This window comes from Centropristis striata, chromosome 4 (assembly GCF_030273125.1).
Source record: "Centropristis striata isolate RG_2023a ecotype Rhode Island chromosome 4, C.striata_1.0, whole genome shotgun sequence".
Taxonomy (NCBI): domain Eukaryota; kingdom Metazoa; phylum Chordata; class Actinopteri; order Perciformes; family Serranidae; genus Centropristis; species Centropristis striata.
The window spans coordinates 21837063-21858039 of NC_081520.1; the positions used below are offsets into that span (position 1 = coordinate 21837063).

At 38.6% G+C, this 20977-nt stretch overlaps 1 protein-coding gene across 1 annotated transcript in view; it reads right to left on the reverse strand.

Annotated features, from left to right (window-relative positions):
- sgsm2 (small G protein signaling modulator 2) overlaps positions 1-20244 on the reverse strand; it is a 106848-nt gene extending 86604 nt beyond the window's left edge. Inside the window, 2 exon segments of the mRNA XM_059331244.1 lie at positions 2344-2419; positions 20144-20244. Of these exon segments, the coding sequence (XP_059187227.1) occupies positions 2344-2419; positions 20144-20203 (136 nt within the window). The 5' untranslated portion in view covers positions 20204-20244.
- Between the last annotated feature and the right edge of the window lie 733 nt (positions 20245-20977).

Sequence of the window (20977 nt, forward strand, 5' to 3'; positions counted from 1 at the left end):
GCTTTTCGTGCACAGTGGGAACAAGCACCACCAGCTTTATCGTAGGATCTGGAGTCCGCCAAGGATGTGTGATGTCAACACTACTCTTCAATCTTGCAATAGACTGGGCCATGAGGAGAACCACCAAAGACAAGGCAAGGGGGATAAGATGGACCCTCCATTCCACCATTGAAGACCTTGACTTCGCGGACAATCTTGCCCTTCTATCACATAAACACACACATTTACAGGAAAAGACAGATAGACTTCAACACTATGGCAAGCAGGTTGGACTCAATAAAACCAAAGTCATGCCCATCAACACCAACACAACAACACACATAACAATAGAAGAGCAGGTGCTAGAGAATACAGACCACTTCACATACCTCGGGAGCATCATTCACCATGATGGAGGAGCAAGTGACGACATTCAAAACCGGATCAACAAAGCATAAGACTCAAGAAAATATGGAAGACAAACCAATACAGCAACAAAACAAAACTCAGAATCTATCAAAGCTGCGTACTTTCAACATTACTGTATGGCGCAGAATGCTGGAAAACTACAGAAAATGACTTCCATAAACTATCCACCTTCCACACATCATGCCTGCGCAAGATCCTGCATATTTTCTGGCCCAAGACCATCTCCAACAATAACCTCGTCAACATCACTGAACAACAAGACATGTATTATATCGTCAGTAAACGTAGATGGACCTGGATTGGCCATGTCCTCAGAATGGACATCAACACCATCCCAAGAGTAGCACTGCACTGGACCCCAGAAGGCAAGAGAAAGAAAGGGAGGCCAAAAACAACATGGCGGAGGACAATAGAGAAAGAGCTCCAGCAGCCCCAACAGAGCTGGGGGACCATAGAGAAGATCGCCAAAGACAGATGCAAGTGGAGAACCTTTGTTGCTGCCCTATGCGCCAGCCGGCGTAATGGGGATAAGTAAGTAAGTAAAGGGGTGAAATTTGGTACAAGGGAACAATTCAGAAAATAAACACAATTTACATAATAATAAACCGATAACAATCCTATCATACTGCCCCATAACATAAAATAAAAATCCCTCCCTGAAATATTTAAAACTCATCCACTGACCAATCATGAATTGAATATGTGACGGAGGAATGCACAGTGCATGTAGGGGGTGTGGCCTCAATGGGGGCATGACCAATCAGGGGGCGTGATCTCATTGGGGGGAGTGGCCTCAGTGTGCTGTGTGCATGTGATTGAGTAAAAGCAGATATTCAAATGTACTTGCATGAAATCTGGTTGTCAAGAATATGCTAAAATATATTTTTCCCAACTATATTTAGGTTCCCTTTTAAGGGCCAACCTCCAATGTTATTAATTCCCTGTTAATTGCCATTAATTCCCATGGAAAGTTTCCAACTTTGTAAATCTCCGGAATTTTGCATTCCGTATCAGGACATGTGCTTTTACATCAACATATGAATTTTGAGTTTATGCAGATTAATAAAACAAAGTTAACTTAGTTTCACCATCATCATTTTACAGTTAGTTATTTTACATAAATACAAATAGACACATGGCCTCATCACTGTGTATCCAGCAAACAGCTGTGTTTTTTCAATCGCTTTCAAAACAAATGAGTGTGCTAGCCAGATCAAAATCTTTACGACACGAGGTGGTGGTGCTCATTGAAGTTTATCAGTCTGTCTATAAGTAAACAAACACACAAAAAAAATTCTTGTAGCAGCTTTAACAGTGTAGATGGAAGGATGCTGGCTTGGCCCAACTCGTAAAAAATAAAAGTAACCTTAAGCTATGATCCACATTCTTTGAAGAAATAAAACTAACAATATGCAAGTTCTTGGAGTTTAATGCTTTTATACGTCCGGACCGCATGAAATGGATACCATGTCACTGGTTATTGAGCCGATCAATAGCGAGCCGAGAGGCTCCAGGCAGCTGTTTGACCAGTGTGGAGCTGTGACTCACGCACCACTGCAAGAGCTCAAGCATCCGGTCAGGAGGGGCAACCCCTCTATCTTTGGCCAACACACACACACACACACACACGTCTAGGGCTTAGAAAGCCTGGGTTTTGTACAGCCTGTCTCTGAAATTGGTTTCCATTAGCTCCACTGTGATTATTAACTTTCCATTGATGCAGCAGCATAGTCAGAGGCACGGTGACGTCAAGCACTGTCCTTGACGAAGAAGCAGCACCCAGTCACCTGCTGAGGAGTTCAACAAGTGTATGCGTGTGTGTGTGTGTGTGTGTGTGTGTGTGCGCGCGCAAGGCAGAGAGCGGAAGACAAGGAGGCGTGTGTGTGTGTGTGTGTGTGTGTGTGTCTCCAGAGAAAGAGAGAAGAGCGTACTTACTGCACAGTGCAATGATGTGGCTGCTGTCTTCGTGGACAAATTTCTTAGTCACTGCTTCCTCCATAATCTGCTTCACCTGCACACAGAAGAACAAAAGAGCCACAGTTTGTGTATTGTGCCTGGAATCATTTTCTTCCTTATAACTGCCATTATTGTACAGGGAAATCTATAATCTGTGTCAGGCATACATCAGCCACAAGAACATACAAAATACCATCTAACAATCTGTTATGTTATGTTATGTTATGTTATGTTATGTTATGTTATGTTATGTTAGTTAAGGTTGGGCTTCAGTATTTATTAATGACTGTTGCATTATATCTTTAAAGGAGTACTCATTAATTATCATTGCACTAATATTGTTAGACTCATGATCAACAGTTTTAAAAAATGATCCAAACTTCAGAACCAGAGATAAAGCATACTTCGTCCTCTTTCCAACCTGGTACCTAGACTAATTTGGTTTTAATTAGTTATTTATAAAACAGGGGTTGACAGATCACATTGTGCTCTGACTGGGTGGGGGGAACTCAATGCCAAGATTCCGACTCTGGCTGCAAGTTACATCACTAGCACAAGATGGCAGCAGCCATATCGGGGATGTTTTGGCTTCACAGTGGGAGGTTGTGACCAAGTGGCAACCTCTGAGTCTGAGAAGTGAGGCAAACTAGGAAGTGCTTTCAGCTGCATTCTACCGAAAATTCCAGCAGGGGGCGCTGACGGTGGCTGCAGAAACATTTGGATCCATTAATTTCAATACAAAATGAGAAAACTTCTCACTTGATTTATTACCTTCGAAAAATTTTTAGGACAAAACTATGCTCTCAATCGCTAATTAAAAATCTTCTTCAAGACAATGTTGATGTTAATAGTGTAAATAATGGCCTTTTGTTGGCATTTGTTTTTTGTTTTTTGCTAGCCAAAATTAAAACCCCAGTTAATGCTAACATGAATTAGCACTAACTCCACAGTCCGAAAACAAGATGTGCAACTGTAATGCAGGACTCAATGCCTCAAATGGTCCACAAACCAATGGGTGATGTCACAGTGACTACATCCATTGTTTATACAGTCTATGGTTGTGACGTGTCCTCCACTCTTTATGCAGTCTCCGACACAAACCTATGCCAAGTTCATTTGTATACTGGACTGATCTCCGGCTGATTTCCAACTCAGACATTGTCATTGTCATCTCAGCCTCTATTACAATAATAAAGGGAATACTAATTGTAACATCCTGCATGAGCACCAGATTAACATAAAGGAATTTTCTTTGCCTGTATTAAAAACAATGGCTGAATATATCAGCCCAAAATGAGCATGTATTTAATCCAGACAGAATTTGTCATGACTTCTAATAACCACAGCTGACAATGCTACCAAATTACTTGTACTTGGTTATCTGTATGGACACCTCTTTGCCATAGTGTGGCACCTACCTGATTAAAAAAAACATAAATAATGAAGAATTATCCATTCTCCTCTTAACATTGTGACAGCTACTAATAACAGCTCTGACAGTGTCACCCAAACATCTGCACCACTGACTTCCAGTTAATGCCACAGCATCCCGGAAACATTCAAATGAGTCTTTCTGCTGCTATCTATTGTGTCTCTGGGGAGAAGAGCCTGAATGAGTTCAACAACACTGAGTCAGTCTGGTGTTCGCTTGTCTAAGTTGCCGCTCTCCGTAGAATTAATTGTCGTCGGTAATTAATCCGGGACCTGTCTGACTCTCTGCCTTGTTTGGGTTTAATTGATAAACAGGAAGAATTTAATTGCTCAGTTGTGCGATAGTAAAACTCTAACTACAGTATCACTTGGTTTAAACTTTTTTCTTGCTTCACAGAGGTGTGAGAGTTCATAGAGCTGAAGGATGGAGCTTCCTCATCAGCCTTCATCAAGTCTGATAATCAAAGTGTTTTGTGAGGGATGGGCCAAATTACCTATTTTGTACAGCCAGCAGAAGCAAAGACAGACAACCATTTTGTCTAAAGGACTACTGACTTCAGTGTTCCTCCACTGCTTTTTATGACTACAATGTCCTCAAAGCTTAGTAGAGGTGGGGAAAAATATTGATACGGCATAGTATCCCAATGTTTTGCAAGGCGATAAAATCAATTCATGGCAGCCAAGTATCGATATTGCCACCATAACGGCAAAAATTTCAGGCTATGGAATGCTACATATCGATACTTGCAGCCATTAATCAATATAATATTGCCACGCAAAACATCGCGATAATATGCTGTATCGATTTTTTTCCCCCACCTCTACCAGTAAACACATGAGGCTAGCAGGCTTAGGGCTGGGCGGTATGGACCAAAACTCATATCCCAGTATTTTTGGGCCGTATGGCGATATTCAATATACATTGGTATTTTAAACAACACATGCAGAGTGTTTAGTTTTAAAGTAACGCCACAAGAAACCATCATCAACTTGTTTTATTCAAAGACTTTATGAAATTCAAAACTTTCCACCTTTTGAACTAATTTCATCAGATTCAGATGCTCTATATTCACAACCCGAAATCCGAAATACTTCCAAATTACAGAACCCTTGTTTTTTTCTCTTAGGAACTAGTTCTTACAAGTATGCATAGAGGAGCAAACAAATAGTTGTCATAAGTTTAAAAAACATCAAAAGATATTATATATATCAGTATGACGGTATTGTCTCAACTACAAATCTCTTTCTATAATATATCAGTATAACTTCTAATACAGATATACCGCCCAGGTCCAGTAGTAATTTTCATTTTCATTTAGGCTTGCACTTAATCATTTTGTGATAACTTTTAAAATGATTAAATGAATAAATCATTCATTTTCTTCAGTGTTTTAATTAAAGTAAATTGTTTTTCATCAACATTCTTCATCTTACACAGCCCAAAATCTGCTTCTCTATTGATAAGAACAAGTGGGAAGTACACAAGTTTTGATGCCACAAAAGCTGCTGTTCGTGACACAGTTTTAGATCAGATCTGTGCATATTAGTGGTGGGGCGAAAAAATCAATACAGCATAGTATCGCAAAATTTTGCGTGGCAATATTTTATCGATTCATGGCCGCCAAGTATCGATATTTAGCGTTTATTGGGAGTCAGTATTTTCGCCATTTTTTAATTTTTTTTTTACAGAGGCAGTAGCGGGCTCACATTTAGGAATACACTGGAGATACAGGTATCATGAGAGAAGATAGAAGATCTAAGGAATCTATATATGTACTTCAGGATATCATGCCAGAAAGTTGTGGAAATAACGCTTCAAAGTTATGCTTTTTTTGGCGGTTGTGGCTCAGTTGGGAGAGTTGGTTGGCCCCCAACCGAAGGGTTGGTGGTTCGATTCCCTGACCATCGCAGCCTACATGTCGAAGTATCCTTGAGCAAGATACTGAACCCCAAATTGCTCCCGATGCTGTGTTCATCGGTGTGTGAATGAATTCCCAATGGTGGCAGGTGGCACCGTTTAGGGTAGCCTCTGCCACCAGTATAAATGTGTGTGTGAAAGGGTGAATGAGCGCAGTCTGTAGTGTAAAGCGCTTTGAGTGGTCGCAAAAGTGACTAGAAAAGCGCTATATAAGTGCAGGTCCATTTACCATTTAAAGTTTCATTAAAAAAAAAAAAAAAAACAGGGCAGGGCCGTCAGTATTTTCATAGTTCCGAGGGCCGTCACTTGTAGGAATACACTGGTAACGTAAGAAGATGCAAGGAATCTATAGGCACCTTGAGCGTCAGGATATCTTGTCAGGAAGTTGAAAAAATAACGCTGTAAAGTTACGATGGTTTTGGCTACATGCTAAAGACACTGGAACCCAGATGTGTGACTCCTCTTTGAGATAAGTTTGAGAAAAAGCTGCAGTTGTTGCAGTTGCAGTATGCTGCACTAAAAGTACATTAACATGAACCCAATTAGCTGATATACTATATTGTATGCAAGTATCTCATATCAAATGATTATGGCATTACTCTAAGCAACATGAATGTCATCCCTAAATTACATAGTAATACAATATAAGAAGTGAATAAAGCTAAATCTCCGCATAGCATGCTAATCATGAATAACAGAATTTGCACATTACATGCAGACCACTACAACGTCTGCTACTCCATAAAACACTTACTTTTTATAAAAGGATGCACACCATTCAGCACATACACATTGAACACTGATATTCGCTTGGAAACTATTTTAATATTATTCGAAAATCAAACCTTGTAGCGCACTTTAAAACTCTGAAAAATAGGTAGGCTAAATAGACTTACAGATGAGATGAGTCAGGGTGGAAATCCAGAGCGAATTGTGTTACTGACCAGGTGTAGGCCTATCACACAATGGGGTGGAGCTCCCCTAAAAGGCGTCCGATCTGAAACAGTGCAATGCCGCAACACGTCCTACGTAAATAATGATATTTTGAAAAATGTATTTAAAAAATCTTCAAAATTGAGGATGCACACCTTCGTGCCATGCGCAAGCCACATACAAAATGTTAGGTCAGTCTGACTGAACGGTCAGTGAGATATGCCCTAGACACACACACACGCACACACACGCTTTTATAGATAGATACTTTGTTGGTCAGTCTGTGGGTTTGACTCTCATTGACAAAATGCAGTTAAACAGTTAACAGCAATATATTGTATTGCGATACTCACAATATGCATATCACAAAATGCCTCAAACTGCAATTATATCGTATCGTGACTCAAGTATCGGGATAAAATCGTATTGTTGGGCCTCTGGGGATTCACACCTCTAGTGCATATGCATGATTCATGCATGAGGACCATTGTGTTCTTGTAATTGCTGGTTGAGCGACTGTGTTTAAATATGCAACAATTGGATGTTAAGACATCATGCTTCCAACTGACCTGGGACGCTATTTTGTGGGAAAGTCTACAAATCCTGACGAACTAATTTGCATATTGAGATCAGATCAGAATGCAGGCAGAGTTTTAGATCATGAAAACGCTTATTTATTTATGACAGGTGTAAATATATGTGTAGCAGCTTTGACGACATAACTGTATTTAAACGCTGCTGAAATGTCCTTGAGCAACCTTGACTCCTTGCTCTGTATATCTGACCCTGACCTCTGATCAGCTTCAGAGGAGAACATTTACACAAACAGAGTGGGCAATTATGAAGATAATTGAATTGAAGTGGCCTGCCTCCCATTTTTTGAGTCCGATTATTCATATGATGTTACACAGCTGGCAACACCAATACTGCACTCTGCCAACTGCAAACTGATTTTCACATCACTTACCCCACACTAGAGACAAATACTATGAAAAAAAAGCAAGCTCACCATAAAATAAATCAGGTACAGAGAAATAATTATAAAGGCATTACAATGGTCTCCTGGGGTCAGTCTGTAATTATGAGCAGAATAATAGTCCTCAGTGAATCATTTCAGCTGTATATTTTTATTATTTCTCTTTAGGAGATGTATCTAGGACAGTTTTCACATACAGACCCAGGAAAATACATTATGAAATTTAAAACTGATCAATATCCTACTTTAGAAATATGCTTGAAAATAGAAATGATATCAACTTACTGTAATTATTGTCCAGCTGGCCAAATGCCATTAGCCCACAGAACTGATCAGACTTGTTTAGCATTCCCGTCTTAACATACCAGACACCCATGCACACCAACAACTGCTTTTGCATGATTGAAAAAAAAGCATTGTTCAGGACAAACAAGGAAATGCCAAGGCCTTTGAATGTTACAGCACCTATCATTTAAAGCGCTGTATGAAGGGTAGTACTGTACATTTTAAATCTGACACTACACAAAAACTAAAAATGCATTGGTTAAATTGCCAAAAATGTTCAAACATTTGGTAGATTTGAGCAGGGTGGGAGTTGTTTAAAGAGGTTTATGCAGAAAAAAAAGTAGAAAAAAATAGTAATCTGTACATTTTTTATAAAATGTTTGGCTTTACTGGCTTGAAATGGTAGTAAATGTTAATTCTGTCACAACACAAAAACTAAAATTGCATCAAAATCAATATTGTCCTTAATCTTTGACATCCAAGACTGTGATAAAAAAAAATGCCCAGCCAAAAAGTATTTATTACATGAAAAATAACTAATTTTTTGTGTGTTTTTCATTTAAAAACATTGTGTACTCAAACTGGCATTGGAACGGTTAAAACCCTCAAAACCTTTGAATCTTGGTAGTTTTGAGAAGGGCGGAAGTTGTTCAAGCGGTCGATGCAGACAAAAGTAAAAAAAAAAATATATATCTTTAACATTTTTATAGCTTTTTTTTTTGGAAGTGGACATTTTGTCCTTAATGGCCTTAAAGTGATCCCAGAGGGTTAAGAAGTACATAAGTATTACTATTCTGAGGTTATACCATATACAAACTGTAATTTAAACTATATAGCCTGGATGTCAAACTACCACTGATGAACCAATGTTAAATGCTTCACTCTTATTTGCTCTAGTATTTGAAGATACACATAGTGAAAGACCTAACCCCAAATACTAAAGGTTTAATTAATAGAAGATGTGTATACATAAATAGATCCCCATCCCATACTGAATATCTGCAGAACGATCTCTCTCAGGTCAGAGTGAACTCTCTGGAGAACTGCAGCTTTTCATCCCATCTCTTAATGCTCTCATGCAGAGCCATATCCTCCACAGAGATGTGCAAATAGATCCATATATTTACCTCTAGCTATAGCTCCACTTAGTGAATCAGAGGAAAGTGATACACGGTGGTCAGTCAGAAGGTCGATACCTTCACCTGGGTGAGCGAATTGATTGTGTTTGGTAATGAACCAGTTTAATAAGTGCTGCCTGTCACTACATTTGGCTTTTTTTATTTTTTTAATTAAGTAAATGGTTAAATGTAGAGGTGGTGGTGGGGGTAAATCAATACAGCATAGTGTCGCAACATTTTGCATGGCAATATTAGATCATTTTCCAGAGGCTGTAGTGGAGCTCACTTTTAAGTATATACTGGAGACAAGTATCATATGAAACTAAAAGATCTAAGGAATCTATAGGCACCATGTGCGTCAGGATGTCGTAGCAGGAAATGAAGCCTAAAGTTGCCGAGATAATGCTGCAAAGTTTGGCTTTTTTTATGTTTCATTCTGCAGTTGTTGTCGTCCATACATGTTTGATATCAGTTCAGTTCAGTTTGACTGAATACTTTGTTGGTCAGTCTGTGGGTTTGACTCTCATTGTGGAGAAATAAAAAGACTGAAGTGGATGAATAGACTGAGGATTTTCTCTTATACCACAAAACAATTCTTAGCCCTAATCATAGCAACTCAATGCAGTTGCCTAAGGAACTACAGCAGATTTTTTTTTTTTACCTCTTTGTCTGCGGACACTTTGGCTTGTTAGATTATCCAAGGATCCAGAGGACTGATAATTAAGGCAGTGGAAAACAACACAAACGCTTGCATTGACTTTCACTAAAAGAGGACTGTATTTGACAGCTGCAGCAAACCAAGTATCTAGTTCCAGAGAGAACACTAAAATACCATAGTTGGTGTTTGTCAAACGGCTGAGTGAAGCTGACTAACTTTGAAACACTTCTTGAAACACAAGAATCCTGAAGCTAATGGAGGAACAGAGGGAAGGGCTCATTAGCCAACTGTCCGTTACATAAGGACCAGTTTGCTTTTCCCTTCATCTCATGGTCATGACTGGGGCAAACAACACAGCATCAAGTGTGTTCCCTGTGACCACAAAGGAGGACCGTTTACTGATGATAATAAGACAGTTTGCTGTTCTTCTAGGCCAGTACACAGTATTTTGTACATGAATCAATCTTGTGCACCTTGAGAGCTAAATGTGAGTGAACACCTCACATAAAATGTTTCATGGGAGATACCATGGTATCTTTATTGTCATCCTACTGTGACATTTTCAATTGCTGTCAACAGGGCTTCCCACTAGGACAAGGAGCAGCCAGACAGTTTGGGAGAAACAGCTGGCCAGGGGGGTCCAGAGAATTTTTTTTCACATAAAAGCCCAAATTTGGTGGCCTCTCACACATTCAAATACCACTATTTCATCATATGCACTGATCTTATCATTGCATATTTTAATGAATTATTGTAATGGAGAATACAGGTTATTTTATGTTTTATCTAAGGCATCTTGAATTGACAGTCTTCTTGTAAATTCAGGTTCTGTGCTCTATTTTGAAAGCTTCATGCGTTTAGCGACAGGAAGCAATTCAGACCGTTAGTTAGTAACCGTTTAGCTTTTGATTGTGATTAAAACAACTTTAATGTTAGCTAATGTTAGCTCGTGGCTACCAAAGACTACTAGATTACTAGACTACTATGGAGGGCCGCCACAGTCTGGAACCAGACTGAACCACAAACCAATGGATGAGTAAATCCATTGTTTTTATACAGTCTAACCTCACCAGACTCCATGTGCCAATGAGAAAAATGTACATTTTAAGACATTTGTACTTCCCATAATACAGGAATTACTAATAATTAACGATGGTTAAATGGACTCTAAGCTAAATGGAATTTTGCAATCATTAATTTGTATCACTGTTTTCCCCACTCTACCTTGTGAACATGTCTCCAATGTAAAAGGCCCATGCATGACAAAGACAGGGTGCAGAACAGTTGAAACAATGCACAGAGTCTCAACCAATGACAGCCTGTACTGTACTATCCATCAATCACCATCACTATATTTGGAATTTTTGATAAAATATGTCTATTGACTAATCATTTCAGCACTATCTGATAGTAGCTCAAACATACAAATCCACCTGTCTGGTTATTCATTATTATCACAATTGAGGTGAAAATATTTATTGCTAAAATGTCATTTTTCTGTGCTTTTTTCTAAGGATATTGTGTTCTGTGGTGCCTACCCTTCCTTTTAGTCTGAGGAGCTGAGATATGGTTCCATCCTAACAAGCTATTGTTAGGCCACAGCAGAGACACAGTCATTAATGAGGTAATTATTCATGCCCTAGTAGGGTTGGTGGATGAGGAGGAGGGCTGTGGTGCTGCTGCAGTGATAGCAGACTCTGAAGGACGAGTCCGTGGAATCAATCCATCCCAACTTGTTTTGCACTTGTTGACCTGCTGCACTTTCCACACACAAAATGGAACTCCTAACATTTACAGATGCTCCAACCCTGCAATCATTCCCTCTTCTTAAGAGTGCCATATCCTGTGTTGAATCAATTTCTCTGCTTTTCCCGTCAAGAAAATGAAGTGAAAATTAACATTTAACCTCAAAATATCAATGCAGTCTACAGAGCTGGCTCTTGGTGCAGAAGTCATAAAATAAGATCGTGGCAAGAAGAAATTATTCTGTCCTGGAGGGGGTGTCAGTCTGAGGGAGATCTTATCCAACACTCTGCTGCATAATGACAGGATATTTCTTCAGGGAAGAGGCAACTTAATGCTGTTTAGCTGGGAGTTCCAATACGGCAACCAAAGCAGCTCACTATAGTAAACAAAGAAAATAATATTAGGAAAAATGGTAGCCCACGGCAGCAACACCTTGGTCAGACTATTGATGTTGACTGGACCACAACAGGATTATTGAGCTTCAAGTCTACTTTCCATTTTTCACACCTGCTGTAAAATGGTTGCCTTAGGCGTAGTTATCTCTCAATGCTAATTAAAACTCCACAAACAAGGCTACATATTTTTGATGAAAAATCATATTACCCATATGAGTTTTCATGAAAAAAATTTTTTCATGAAAACTCATTTCATTTTTTCATTACAAATTTTTTTTGCATTTTTGCCATTTTTGTTTTTTTCTGGAGGCCGTAGCAGGCTCACTTTTATATGCTGGAGATACTATCCTATATAAGATCTAAGGAATCTATAGGCACCATGTGCGTCAGGATATAATGTCGGGAAGGTGTCAAAATAAAACTGGAAAGTTATGATGGTTTTAGCAACATTCTAAAGACACTGGAACCCAGCTATGTGACTCTGTGGCGATATTTTTTCACAGACACAGCCGCATCCAAGCTATACAGAGTAGTGAAGCTTAAAGTTTTTGAAAGTCTCATAAAATGCTGCAGTTGTTGTCCATACATGTTTGATATCAGTTCAGTTTGACTGAATACTTTGTTGGTCAGTCTGTGGGTTTGACTCTCATTGTGGAGAAATAAAAAGACTGAAGTGAGATGAATAGACTGAGAATTTTCTCTTATCTGACAAAACAATTATTGATTGTGGACACAAAATGCAGTTGAATAGTTAAATCGCAATATATATATTGTATCGTAATACTCACCATATCGCAAAATGTTTAAAATCACATTAATATTGTATCGTGACTCAAGCATCGTGATAAAATCGTATCGTGGGGCCTCTGCTGAATCACACCTCTAATATTTACCAAGGCGGAAAAGGATGTAACGTTTGAACTTTTCTCTCCAGTTTACAACCAAGCAAGCCAAGCCTTTGTAGAGACCAAGGTCAGATTATGACATTGGACCCAAGTGTGAAAGATAATCTGATATGCATTTCAAAAAACCTATTTTTCAGAGTTTAAACAAGACACTTTTTACTGTTCATACTACACAACACACTGTCTTGTTATCAGCAGTTTTAAAGTCATGGTTTTCACATTACATGATGGAAAGATCTTCAATCAGGAGGAATCCCTAATGAGTCTTACTGGTCTACAAACATCAGCCGATCAATCAGAAGTTCCTTGTAGTCAAGCTTGTTGATGTTATCATTTGCATACGTTTCTACAATTTAAAGCCCATGTTGCTAATAAAGTTCCTACTTTTATAAGATGCTCCCCTCAACATGTGTCTTGCTCCCTCATTGGCTGCAGCTCCCCAGCAGATGTAGATTCAGTCCGCTATCTGCGATGCATCAGTGAGCCTCTTGGCTCGGTTCATTGAATAGTAGCACTAGAACACCAATTTGCTTCTGATCTGGGGCTTTTTGTCAAGGGGCTCCAAAAAATGTTGGTGAGTGAAAAATCTGGGCTTGAATCGGGTATTGCGAAGCAAGCATCCTCTTGTGTATGACTGATAACTCAATTGTACTGTATTTAGGTCTGTTACTGAGGCAAAAGGATGCACATTGTTCAATAGAGTTTGCAGAGAAATGGTAAAAGACTGAACACATGATTCTAAAACTGACAAAGGCCCGGGATTACTTTCATATCTGTAAAACTGCGATAAGCAATTATTCTACTGGATAGACAATGTGTTCACTAATTTTACTTTTTAAATTTGGATTTGTCAGTGCTTCTGGCACTTTGGGGAAATAAATAAGGTAAGATAAAGTAAGGTTTCTCAGGGAATTGGAAAGGGACAGAGTTATCTGTCGCAAATTTTTCAATAAAACATCTATTACAGCGTCTGAAGACACACTTATATAAATATTATCTTTTACCTGGTCATATAATATTAATATAAACCTTTAATCTTCTGCCTTTACCATTGTCTAAAAATAGAGACCATCTGTACACAAAAAAACAAGAAGATCTGATGGTAGCAGGTAGAGAAAGGCACTTTTTGTTTCCGTACATGAGACCACCTGACAGGGCCGCCTCACTGCTGTGATATTAATTGCCAACTGATGCAATTTAACTTCTTAGGGAGCTGCTAAAGCTTTCAGTTGCCAAGCAATACTGAGATAGCCGAGTGGCGCTTAAAGAGACAGGGAGCTTTAAACCTGGAGGTAGTTGCACCGGCCTCTCTCCGCTCACTTTACTGTGCTTTAAAATCTCAGAAGGATTTAACTAGCAGCATGGATGAACTATGGTCAGTCACACCATTGATTTTTAGACTGGATACACAGAGAATGCAATAAGTTGTTACTAACAGCAAAATGGTACATTTTTGGACAACACAATTGCAAAAAAACAGATCACTTATTGTCCTAAAGCTACATCAATTCCTCTATGTTTGAGCAAACCCATCTCAGCCCAATTAGCTGCATTGGTTCTCGAGGTATCTGATGAAGAGAATATATTAATATTTCAGTATCTCTGAAAGCCACAATCTGAGCCTAAACAAGGCCGTTTTAGATAGAAAAATTTCAAGGGAATCACAGCATCTGCTTGGATAAACACTGGCCATAGCTGCTAAGAAAGATAACATCAAACTCTGATGCTATCATGTGTCTAAAGCTTTGAAACAGTAACAGTAGAGAAAATATAAGACACAAATGTAAAAATTGTATCACACATAGGGCTGGGAGATATAACGATATAAAAGATATATTGATATATATTTTTTAATGTGATATGGAATTAGATCACACACACACACACATATATATATATATATATATATATATATAAAATTCATTTTTCTTTTATTATATATAAATACTGCCCTTACTAGGGTTTGTCATATTTAGTTCTTTTTTAATGTTCGTTATTCTTTTCTCATATAAATATATCTATTTTGGAAAAACATTGGCTTATTTTATTGCATAGGCTATTTTCTTGAAAGATATTTTTTTTTATTTAAATGTGCACTTTATGAAGCTTTGATTTGTTTTAAAAGGTACTCCTGTTCTTATACAGTATTTATGTTCACTTTTCACTTTTTATGTTGGTTTCAATAAAACTACTTGGGACATGTCATATTTGACTTTGACTGAACATTTGATCTCACTTTGTGATAAAATTATCGGTATGTATATGTATATATATATATATATATATATATACGGTACATGACTTTTGGTCCATATCGGCCACTCCTAATCACACATGACAACCAACACAATGAAAAAATCCCATGCTACTTGTGAAATACAAAGCTGTGGAGAACTTACTAAACATCCCACCGACGCAAAGTTCTTTAAATGTTAACAACCAGGAAACATTAAGAATTTATGCTACCGGAGCACAAAGTCAAAATGACCAGAGATGTGTTTGAAGATTCAGCTCGGAGCGTCAACACAGCAGCTTCAAATGGCCCAGTGACCCAAGAATGCAATGTTCCTCCTTATTTCCCTGATGGTCTGAGTTTAGGAGACACAGATCCCTGCCGCCTGCAGACATCCTGACAACAAAAGCTATTTTCAGCCTTACAGACGTTGTGATGATTCAATTATTTAAGTCCCAAACCCGTGGGTGAATGTGGCACGGCTGGAGGACAGAGAAGTATTTAGCCTAGATATTCAAACTGAATCCTCACAGTGCAGTATTCTGCAGTTTTTTGTAAGTTAATATAGAGTTGGAGAGTTATAGAGTATTACCTGGGGACCTCTAGTAATTTCTAATAATTGCAGTGGTTGCCTGTGATCTTAATCCCCTGCGAATCTGCCACGTCAAGTGAAAATTTTACTGCAAATTACCTAACATATTCTGCCAGACACAGATGTCATGTGATAATGAGTCCAGAGTGAATTGGCATCTCTGTAATTTACCTTGGGAGGGTTGACAAATTTTTGCCTTGGTTTGTCATACTGCTGAAGTTTGTCTTATCTTTCCATAATCATATTGTTTTCTGGAAGGCTACTTGACAGGCATATTTCCATATTACACAGTTATATTAAATGAAAAGATACTTTGATTCTTGTAGTCTTTTGCATTTCTGGTGTTACAGGTCATCTGTTTCCCTGTTAACTAGTGATTACAGGAATGTGAGTAGTGATATCCTACATATTTGTGAATTCTGGCACATTTTATGGAGCTAAAAATATAATGTTATTGCAACGCCACTTTTTCCGGGCACAAGATGGTATACAGAGTTTAGAAAGAGATGGGGATGAGAGCAGTAGAAGTTCTGGAAAAATCGATACAGCATAGTATAGAGATATTTTGCTTGGTAATATATCAATTCATGGCCTCCAAGTATCGATGTGTAGCGTTCCGACAGCCGGCGGGCCGTCAGTAATTTCTTCATGGCGGGCTCACTTTTAGGCTTTACTTGAATCATATGAAACAAGAAGATCTAACGAATCTACAGGCACCATGTGCCTCAGGATATTGTGTCTGGAAGCTGTGTAAAGAACGTTGCAAAGTTCGGCTTTTTTTATGTTTTATTAAAAAAAAATTTGAGCATTGAAGCTTAAGGTTTTTGAAAGTTTGATAAAATGCTGCAGTTGTTGTCGTCCATACATGTTTGATATCAGTTCAGTTCAGTTTGACTGAATACTTTGTTGGTCAGTCTGTGGGTTTGACTCTCATTGCGGAGAAATACAAAAACTGAAGTGAGATGAATAGACTGAGATTTTTCTTATTGGACAAAACAATTATTGATTGAATTTAATTTTGTGGACACAAAATGCAATTAAACAGTTAAATCACAATATGTTGTATCACAATACTCACCATATCGCAAAATGCTTAAAAGAAGAACAAACTGTAAAACAACAGACTCATGAACTCTGAACAGGCACTGATCAGTGTTCTGCTGTATTTTGGCTTTGACCCAGACTGAACCCTCATTTGAACTCAGTCTTGACTTGGACTTGTCACTGACTCGTCTTAACCCATTGACGCCGGGAAAGCATTACCGCATTTCTACCATTAAGCGTAACCATTTAGCGCTGTTGCGTCACTCTACCATTAAGGCCGGGACAGCGGATATGTCATTTTGTAGTATTTGTATTTTTTTCCACCTATTTTCGGTCTCTTGGCCAATGAAATGCATCAGAATCATGATCAGAATACATGCGGGAGTGTCACAATGCAACATTGGACTTCCAGAACTTTGAAATCATGGCGGAAGACGACTATATCGGAGGAGCTCAGCAGTAAGTGACGGAAGAGATCTGAAAACAGCGCCGATCATTTTATTGCTGATCCGGACTTTGAACCCTCGGAACCAATCGACCGGCATTTATGGATGAGGAATATGTTTTTAGACGACATATTTTCACCGAAGAACAGACAGATTTGTGGCCATCTGGAGATAATAATAATATTATTAATAATATATTAATATTAATAATAATAATAGGCTAATTGATTGTGATGATGATATAAGAAATCATGACTGTTTATGTCTTATATTACGTTATGCGTCGTTGAGTACCCTGAAAAGTGCAATATATCAAATGTATTATTATTATTCATTATTATTATTATTATGATTTTTTTTTTTTTTATTACAGTAGGCTAATGAGAACTATGCCTTGTTCTTCCAGTGGTCATATCATGTTTGCATCTTGCTAATGGGCATGTATTAGTATTATGCATAGGATTTTTTTTTCAGTCAAATGTAACATTTGCTGAGTTTGTTGATTTTTTAAAAAACTTTATTGAAGGTTTGGACAAATAAACTCAACTTCTCATGAAAGCCACGGGTATAAGCTCTCAAATACTTTTTGAATTTCATTTCTATCTGCTACAGAGGCTGAAAAATCTATTATTTAGTAGGTGTTGAATTTCCAGAAAAACTTCAGGTTTTAGGGGGTCATTTGAAAATCGCCCATAGGTTTTCCAGGCATTTTTTTCCAGGCGCTTTAGGTCTTAATGGGTTAAGTGGAGGATGATTCCAACTCTGTCTGATAAACAGTCTTATAGGTTGCTTGCCAATGAGCGGCATTTATCAGCTTTAAAAAAAAATTCACTCTGCTAATCGTCCAGCAACATAAAGAGATTAAACTACAGATGCATTCACAAAAATACAGCAAAATTACTTTAACATACATCATACACAGCCAAATGGTGTTGGCTAAAGCTATAAATATACTGGATTTTACATTACACCATGCACATTCGGATATATTTGCAACAAATTCTCCAACCTAAACGACAGAAGAGGTTGTGTGTCAGAACCACAAATTACGACATGTATGTACGTATAGCAGCTCGTGGTACAGTGGAGCGTTCTAAATAGCACACACATATGGCTCGTGGTTGTAAAAAAAGCTGCAGTTTCTGTGAATTTATGTTATAAACCCACTGACCTAGGTTTAGGGCAACAAACTTCCTGGTAAGACCTTATAAAAGAGTATAAACAGTAAATAAATGTACGTAAATGCTGGAAGTGAAGTAGTGACAAGGGTCATGTAACTACCGTAAGTTACGTAAAAAACGGAAATTACGTTCAAAAGTGTGATTCCAGAGGCTCATATTTGAACTCTTAAAGCAGGGGGTCGGCAATTTTACTAACAAAAGAGCCATTGACGGCCAAATAAAGAGAAAAAATGTCAGAATTGAGCAGCAAATCTTATTTTGAGCCTTGCAATAAAGGTTAAACAGCCTAGTAAGTCTGAATTAGCCTACCAACATTGCTAATAAGTCATAATGAGCATTTAATATTATGATCTTGGTGGGAGCCACTGCAAATGGCCTGAAGAGCCACATATGGCTCCGGAGCGGCAGGTTGCCTACCCCTGCCTTAAAGGAACAGAAGAAACCGGCTTGACAAGTGTATCACTGGTGTACTTTAGCAGTGGCCAACATGGATATTTGTGACCTTTCTGTACAGTTTTAAAGTGTTTGTATGAATTTTTGTCCATCTTTTCTACCATGACATGACATTTTAATATCAGCTGCAGTGGTATCAGTTCATGAAACCACGAGCTACAGTGAATGCCTCTGATATTTGCCACCAAATATATATATTGATACTTGCCACCTGTGGTTAAAGTGACGCAACTAATGAGGTATAATTTGGGTAAATTTGATGGGTAAAATATGCTGCTCACACAGCATAGAGAACACTCATTATAATATCCAGTGTTGATATTTTTAGCTTGACCTTTCCTTGCCGTCATAATGATAGAAACTACATGCTCACACTCACTGAGACTGAGGTACAGGCAGTGAGCCACACCTTGTCACATTCAGTCTTTGATTTACACTAACATTTCAGTGCAGGAAAATCTTTCCAGTTGTAGCTTTCAGTGAAGGCAGCATGCAGCATACAATGGGAGTGGGTAGAGAGGTTAAAGGAGTAATGATTTATCCCTCGCTGGAGAGATGTGAGACATTCATCACCAGGAACAAAAAGCCTGTAGCACTGTTTGAGCTGTGGATGTTAGTGCAGACAGCATACAACCTGTGCTTAAAGATGCCCTGCTGGAACACTTTACACAGGCTGGAAACAAAGATTTGTGCCCACAGGGTTGGCTTATTAATGGGAAAAAATTGTCGATTTATCATAATTTGGATATCAAGCAACCATGTAAAGGAGGTGATAAAGAATGAAATCAAACATTAGTATTGCATTACGGGGGTATTAAAAATGCATTATAGCAATAACACAGCATATTAAATACCTTACACTCAATGTACAGTCATGGAATAAAATATTAGACCACCCTTTGAAAATAACCAAAAAATATTATCAAGAAAACCATGGAACATTAAACTCTTATGAGCTGTGGTTGTCGTTATCATTATATTTGTCTAAACAAATGTACCTTTAGTTGTACCAGGCATTAAAATGAACAAGAAATTGAAGAAAACAAGGGTGGTCTAATATTTTTTTCCATGACTATATAGTAATCATTAGAGGACCATATATAACGTTTAAGTGCAACCAATAATGCAGGAATAATTTAATACTTATATTTACCTGAATAAATTGGGTATTGCTAGCCATACAATAAACATTTCAGAGAGAGAAATGTTGCAAAAACTGACAGCAGGTGCAGTTAAGCTAGGTCCTTTTATTTTATTCGGCACCAGTTTCATAAACTTGAAATTGAAATTAATTCAGCCCTTACGCGTAACGTTAGACACTAATACGCCCGCGGAAACGAGCTAAATATTAATGCAACCCTTCCAAGCCTCCTGTCATGGTTTTGAAGTGAATAATGAGCCAATATAATACAGTAGAAATGTAAATGTGCAGCTCGACGGGCCGTCAAACAGCAGCAGCGCCTACCTCTCGTTTCACGTTCCATAATAATTTCTCTTTGTAGTCTTCGTCCGTGGAGCCCTCCATGGCTGTTTGTCTGTCCGACCGCAAGGTGTGTGCACGACCCAGGTCTGTCTCACTGACACGGTCCGTCCGCTCTCCCCGGCCTTTCGGAACCGCTTTCCTTCTTATTCCTCGTTTCCTTCTTCCTTTCGCTCAGCTGGACTCTGACGCAGCCGAGCAGCTTGACGGCGACGTCAGAGGATCCGCCTTCCCGCCGTACTGATCAATGGAGGAGGTAAAAAAAAATCACTGGAGCTCCCACCCAGAGGCTCCCAGCATCCAGCCCCGCCCCAACCTGCCTGCCTGCAGCCTCTCCATCTAACACCACCAACCTGTAGAGCCTCAAGTTCTTTTTAGCATCTTTATTCTTTTCTCTCCTGGGTAGGAAAGAGTTACAGCAAGGGGAGATGTTCTTATATGACAGGTGTGAAATGCTGGCAAATGGTTCGGAGAGAGGTTTCGGTTTGTCACTGTCTGCTGGTTGGTTTTGGAGACGTATCTTGTAGCTTGCAGAAAGCTCTCCAGTATATAGATAATGTGACTCTGGTGTGGTGAAGGGAACATGCAATGCATTTAATGAGCTCATTAAAATACAGCTCATTCAGTGACTTCATTCAGAATCATGGCACAATGGCACCAACATACACACAAACACACACACACACAAACACAAACACACACACACAAACACACACACACACGAACACACCCATTCTTGTACTTCTATCTTTGTGAGGCCCCTCGTTGTGATAGTGAATTCCCTTGCAAGGTTATAATAGTTTTGGATTTTTCATTAGT